Below are 6,670 nucleotides of genomic sequence, written 5' to 3' on the forward strand. Positions count from 1 at the left end.
GCGACCCGCCCAGGTCGGGCTCATCGGGGGCCCATTTTACAGAGGAGGAAACTGAGGCACGGTGAGGTTAAAGAAGGGGACGAGGTGGGACTCAGCCCCAAGCCCTCTGGCTGCAAAGCCTGGGAAGGGAAGGGCGGTGACAGACACAAGAAGTGAAAGGCGGGGCCCTTTTTCTCACAGAACTTAAAATTAATTGAGAAGATGAGACCAGGAGCTCCCACATGGCTATCTGCCCACAATGCCACAGGCTGGCATGAAGTTTTTTTCACTGGTTCATGTAGAAATGAAAATAAGGATAAGGAAATAGTTACCACTTAAGCTGTCTTGATACCATCAAGGCGGCCTTGGGTTGTTTTTAGGAAAGAGATCATTATATTTATTTACATGGTACAAAATTAAGAGACACAGTGGGAGCAGAGGGGAGAGCAGGGCTTCCTGTCAGCTCTGTCCGTCAGCCACCCAGTGCCTCTCCCTGGACACAATAACCTCTAGAAAATTCTGGTGGATCAGGACATTTCCTTACATGAGCTTCTGTCTTTACTCTCTGGGGTGTTCAAATGCCCTTTCATTCATGGAATGATAAAGATGGCTGATGATGGCATTGTTTTTAATGTCCTGACTGGAGAAAGGAAGAAAGGGGGGGAAAGAAAGAAGGGGCGGGAGGAGAGGAAAGGGAAAAGTTGTCAGCTCCATATTCATATATATATATGAATAAAAATATATATATATATATATGTATTTTTTTTTTAACTCTAAATATATCTTAACAAGATGACTAAATGGATACCGTGTGAACTCATGCAGGTAGCTCTGGGCTTGGGTCAGAGATTTGAGTTCTCTGGTCTGTCCCTTCTGAAATGGGTGGTTCCGGACAAGTCCCTGCCCCTTGGTGGCCTCTACAGCTGTCCAGGGAGAGACAAAACAGGCTGCATTTCAGGGGCAGAGAGGGAGGGAGGCAGGAGGCTGGGGAGAGTGGCCCTGCTGGGGCAGAGGGGGACCTAGCTGTGGGAGAAGACAGGACAGAGGACACCCTCGGATGCAAAGGGGCAGAAGTGGGAATGCGCAGCCCCCCACAGGCAGAGTGAGAGCCGGGGGGCTGGGCCTGGGAGAGAAGGCAGGCCCGAGGAGGGGTCCCTGAGCGCCGCACAGAGGGGACAGCACAGCTGACCCGCAGACCCTTGGCAAGGCCCTGGAGGGATGGGAACTTGCTTAGAAGGGAAATGAGTCCCCGGAAGTCTGCAAGGGTCTGTTCCCCCCGCAGGGGATGCCTCCTGACAGCTCTTATCAGGGAGCTGCTGCTGTCGCCTGCCCGGGGCCCCCTCTGCCCCCACCGCCCCTCTCGGGCTGCAGCAGAGGAGAGCTATCTGGGGGAAGCAGAAGACAACCAGCAAGAGGAAATTTAGTACAATTTAAACAGCAACTTTCTGAGCCTGGAGCCCTGGGCCGAGGGGATTACTCAAGCGCATGGAGGATGCGCCTCAGTCCACCCAGGAAGCCCCAGGAAATGGCCCACCAGGCACCTGCCAGGTTCGCCAAATCTCTAACAGTGCGGGAAGGAGATGTCAATCACATACAAAGTCAATGAAGGCAAATAGAGCTCCAGTAGCCCCTGACACCCACCCGTCTAGAGGGTGCCCTTGGTGGCATTCAGAGCTGGTGGCATTCAGAGCTGACACCACGGACTCAGTCGGCTCGTGGGCTGACCACACTGGTCTTAAAACAACACCCCTCAGCCCAGCCCGGCCTCTCTGTCCTTGAGCTGCTCTCCCTGAAACCACAGGATGGCCGTGATGTTCCGCAGAGACAGTTTCCCCAGAGGCCAAGACTGCCCCGCTGCTGGGTTGTTAAAACAAAGACATTAAGTTGCTATGTTGACTGTCATCTTTAAATAAAAACTTAAGCCCAGCAATAAATCCGAAACTGGTCCCAAGGGTTTAATGGGATAATGTACAACAGACCCCCTCCACGGGTCGCCCCTCAGTCTGCTCGCAGCGGGAAGGTTGTGGCTTTGGCTTTGCTTTCCAGGTGAGCGGCATCACGATTACCATCAACAGTGTGAGCCGTTGTGGGGGGCGAGGAGGTGGGCAGACAGACTTCAGTGGCATAAGAATCAACCTGGGAACTTATTGAAAATGCAGCTTACTCTCCCTCCCACCTCGGGTCCCCAAGACTGAGTCAGTGGGTCCAGGTGTGGCCTGGAAAGCTGCATTTTATCCAACCCCTTCGCACCCCCAGTGGGTTCATGAACACACTTTGAGAAATCTCCAAAAGGAAAAACAAGGGAATTGCACTTTGAACCTTGGAATTAGGGGTTAGGAACTCCAAACTCTGAGCTTGAAGACATGGTCTCCAATAAGGTTTTGCTGAAAAGCAAGAGAAGTCTAGACAGTAGAAGGTTCTGGGAGGCAGGACTGCGGCTGGGTCCATATCAGGAGTCTGCAGGGCTGGATCCAGCACTGGTGGGGCTGGAAGCTTATATAATTTGGAGAGCCAGTTTAGGAAAAATAATTCGGAGTTACCAAATAAAAGTGTAGTACAGGGTCCCATGGATCACTTGGCTAGCTTCCCAGTACCTCTGCCTCGGGGCCCACGTTCCCTTTCTCACTTGACTCCTTTTCTCACTGCTGGATGGTGATGCCCAAATGGCAGGGCCTCATTTGCCCTTTCCCGTCAGTGGGGTACACTTTAAACCTAAAAATCCAATGGCGTTTGGGCTCTTGGAGGCCAGGCACCCAATACCAATCCATGATGCTTAGCTACTAATCTTTCTGTCACCTAATCCCATGTCGTAAGGCTGAAAAGTGGCTGCCCCCAAAGAGGTACACTTCACGAGTGTCCCCAAATTGCCCCAGTCTTTCTGGGGTACAACCCTCACCCATATAACACCCCCCAAACCAGGGATGCTCTAAAACGATGCAAAGCAATGAATAACCAGGCAGAGATGTTCAGAGCAGCTCTGTTTATAATACGAAAGGGGGAAACCAACCGTTATTACTCATTTATTACGTGCCAGGCATTGCACTAGGGACTTCATATGTTCTGATGTGTCTAATCCCAGGACTCTATGAAACCCACTTTATAGATGGGAAAACAGACACAGAGGTATGTCAGTAAACCAGCTCTCGTAGAAAAAAAAAAAAAAAAAAAGCTTGATCTTTAGCATTTGCCCATTTCCATGGTAAAAATATCCACCAACAGCCAATTTCAAGCTATCTGTGATTTAGCACCCAGTTCTCAAATTTCCCAATAATTTAGCAATTGGCTCAGAGGTCAGGAACTTGCCCAAGGTCACTGAATGATAGAGTCAGGGTGGGAACCAGGAGTTGAACTTGAGTCCAGGCTCTGACTACAGCTCCACAGGCCTGTGAAGAGCCACCAAGAGGGAATGGCTAAAAGGAACATCTGAAGCAATCCTTTGACCCACAGACAACACAGCAAGATATACAAAGCCCATGACACAAATATAAGCTCTTTACAATGACCCTATGAAGTCCTACTTTATTAGGGGTGTCCTGAGTATTAACACAATGATTTGCATCAGTTGATGGATGGGAAACCAGCTCCCTTTAAGGGCTCACAGAGGGATAGCTGTTTTATTCCCATCTTGCAGATCCTCATTCGCACAGACTCGAAGTTTTCACAGTGGTGGAGGTGGGATTTGGTCCCAGCCGGTCTGGTCCCAGTCCATCCTCTTAACTGCAATGTCCCTCATAAAATATGATATTCAGGGAAAACAGGACACGGACCAACATGTCCAGACTCCTAGCACTAGGAAGAAGTGAGTCTGCGAGTGGAAGGCAGCAGAAAAGCCTCTGAACTCCACAGTCAGGCCAACGCGGGTTTCAAAGATTCTCCATCACTCCCTAAGTGTGACTTGGGGCGGGTTACCTAACAGCTGCCCGCTTCAGTTCCCTCTTCTGGAAAGTTGCCTTAACAGTACCTATCTCACAGCCTTGCCCCTAAGGGTGGAGAGAGAACACAGAACTGAGTGAACAGAGACCTGGGCCCACATTAAGAGCTCAAAGGAGCAGAGCCATAATTGTGAACGAAAAGGGTAAGGTGGTTGGCATCCAAGGCACGGTCTCATCTTCACCGTGGATTCTTTGTCCTATCAAATTGCTCCATATTGTGGCTCAGCCTGGTCCATTGTGACAGCCAAGCCGAGTCCACGGTAAGGTCAGCGCTCCCCTGGCGCGGACTACAGATGTGCCTTCTCCACCCTGGTGTTCACCCTCCTCGGCGGCCCCACATTTCGGCCCCGCAGCGCAGAACTGAAGGCGCCGGGCGGCCGGGGCCCCGCTGCCAGTCCGATCCCGGGGGTCCAGCCCTGCCTGCTCTGGGCGCCGCGCGGGCATCATTCGCACCAACATCCCGCAGCGGAGGGAGGCAGAGAACTGCAGACGGGAAGGAGCCCGCGCGACTTTCTGCTTTCGGATCTAGAGCCCGTACTCCCTCCAAAGTTTGGGGGTGTATGGGATCTCCTTTCTTCTCCCAGACCATCACTAAAAAGAAAACTCCTGTTGTTCCCCCTTTGCTCCAAACTTCCCGTCGCAGCGCCGCTCGGGGCTCTGCGCTCCCGCCGCGGCTGCGACCGCAGGGACGCCGGACGGAGCGAGGAGAAGTGGCGCGGTCCGCGGGGACCCTCGCCGGTGGCATCGCCAAGCCGCGCCCGAGCACAGGAGGGAGGGAAGGATGCCCGGGACCCTGGGCGGGCAGCGTCGGCCGAGGCGGCTCCTCCGGGCGCCCCGATCCCCAGCCCGCGGGGCCGGGAGCCGCTTACCTGACGGCGGCCGCTTCCTGCTGAGCCGGCTCACGGCGCGGTTAAACATCGCCGCGGTCGCCCGGGGAGGAAGGAGGAGCAGCCGGGCGGCGCGGCAGCTGAGCCGGAGGACGGCGAGGAGGAGGAGGCCGAGGAGGAGGAGGAGGAGCCCGCTCAGCACCGCCCCGGCGCGCCCGCGCCCGCCCCCGCCCCGCCGCCCTCCCCACCGCCGGGCGCCGCGTGGCGCGCTCCGTGCGCCCTGCCCGCCCGCGCCGGCGGGGGCCCCGCAGTGCAGCCTCGGGGGCCCGGGCGGCCCAGGGCGGCCCCGGGTGCCCCAACGCCGAGGCCCGGCCCCGCGCTCGGGATGGAGGGCACTGGCCTGGAGGGAGCCCGCGCCGCCCGTGGCTTAGGAACCCTGCCCGGGCACCCGTGCGCCCCGGGGGGCCCCCGCCGCCCCCACGAGCTCGCCAAGGCAGCCGCCCCGGGCCCCGCCCCGCCCGCCTCGAGACTCGGCGTCCATCCCGGCCTCCCGCCCTCTTCCTGCAGCCGCGAGAAACGGGCACGGCGCCGCGGGCGCACCGCGCTCCGTGGCTCCGTGCGCCTTCGCGAGGCGGCAGGCCGGGGTCCCCTCCCGCTACACGGACGCGGACGCCGAGGCCTCGAGGTTCTGCAAAACCCGGACGCGGCCCACGGCCTTCGCCTCCTCGCCCCCGGGATCCAGGATCCCCGCGGGCCCGGACCTGCCCGCCCCTCCACGAAAGCCGGTGGGGCACGGCCAGGGTCCGGGCCGCGGGGAGCGAGCCGAGCTGCGCTGCGCGGGCGCCGGGAGAACTTGGATGCCTTCTCCCCGTGGCCCGGAGGCTCCAGGGGCCTGCCTCGGTGGAATTCTGCAGGAACCCTTAGGGTTCCAGCGCCGAGAGATGCCTCTGCCCCGCACAGCGACTTGTTGGGGACACTTCTCTAACTTTGGGGACACGTGGCGCAGCTTCCGGCAGGGCCTTTAGCTCAACTCTCGGAGTCACTCAGGTCCACACTGCGCTCCGGCTTGATTTCTCCTCTACCGCCACCAGTCACCTGCTCAGCGCGGCGCGCCCCGCCCCCCTACCTATTGTCTCATTTCTGTGCAAAACAGCCCCCAAGGGGGTGTCATTAGCCTCATTTTCTTGAGCGTTCGGTTTGCGAAGAATTGTCTTTCTGGAGAGTCTTATTTTTCTCCTTGTGTATCTGGCTTTGTCTCCAAATTGGTCTTTTATTTTTAGCTGTGCTAATTGCTATTTTTCTAAACCGCTCCCCAGTCGTCGGGCCCTGCCACCCATCCTTTTGCAGTGTTTTCTCTAGCTGGCACTTTCTTTTATATCTTCTATTCTGAGCGGCCCGTTCTGCTCATTTTTTCTCCTTCCTTCTACCCACCCGCTCCGTCCCAATTCCACCCCATCGCTGGCCTTCTGTGCTTCTTGTTTCTGGCCCTACCCTTGCCCTCTCAAAGCCACTTTTCCCCCGAGTATTTCTGAGCACCCACTCTCCCCTCCTGCCAGGAGAGCTTTTTCTGGCTCCTGAAGATAGTGAAGATTACGGGGGTTTTGAGCTTCCCTGGAGGATGGTCACTACGGGGACCAGGAACAAACTTAGAACCCAGCAGAAAAGCTCAATTTAAAAAACGCCTCCTCCTGTCCTTGGCCTACTCTGGGGGTGGGCTCCCCACCTGCTTCCGCACCCTTTTTTTTTTTTTTTTTAAGATTTTATTTATTTATTTGACAGAGAGACATAGCGAGACAGGGAACACAAGCAGGAGGAGTGGGAGAGGGAGAAGCAGGCTTCCCGCCAAGCAGGGAGCCCGATGCGGGGCTCGATGCGGGGCTCGATGCGGGGCTCGATGCGGGGCTCGATGCGGGGCTCGATGCGGGGCTCGAT

General features: G+C 56.5%; 1 protein-coding gene across 1 annotated transcript in view; it reads right to left on the reverse strand.

Annotated features, from left to right (window-relative positions):
• RGS10 (regulator of G protein signaling 10) overlaps positions 1 to 4,925 on the reverse strand; it is a 38,349-nt gene extending 33,424 nt beyond the window's left edge. Inside the window, exon 1 of the mRNA XM_035030146.1 lies at positions 4,781 to 4,925. Within this exon, the coding sequence (XP_034886037.1) occupies positions 4,781 to 4,829 (49 nt within the window). The 5' untranslated portion in view covers positions 4,830 to 4,925. The remainder of the gene's footprint in view (positions 1 to 4,780) is intronic.
• Positions 4,926 to 6,670: the final 1,745 nt, after the last annotated feature.

The sequence above is a fragment of the Mirounga leonina genome, unplaced genomic scaffold, assembly GCF_011800145.1.
Source record: "Mirounga leonina isolate KUSES-001 unplaced genomic scaffold, KU_Mleo_1.0 Mir_114, whole genome shotgun sequence".
NCBI classification, from domain to species: Eukaryota; Metazoa; Chordata; class Mammalia; order Carnivora; family Phocidae; genus Mirounga; species Mirounga leonina.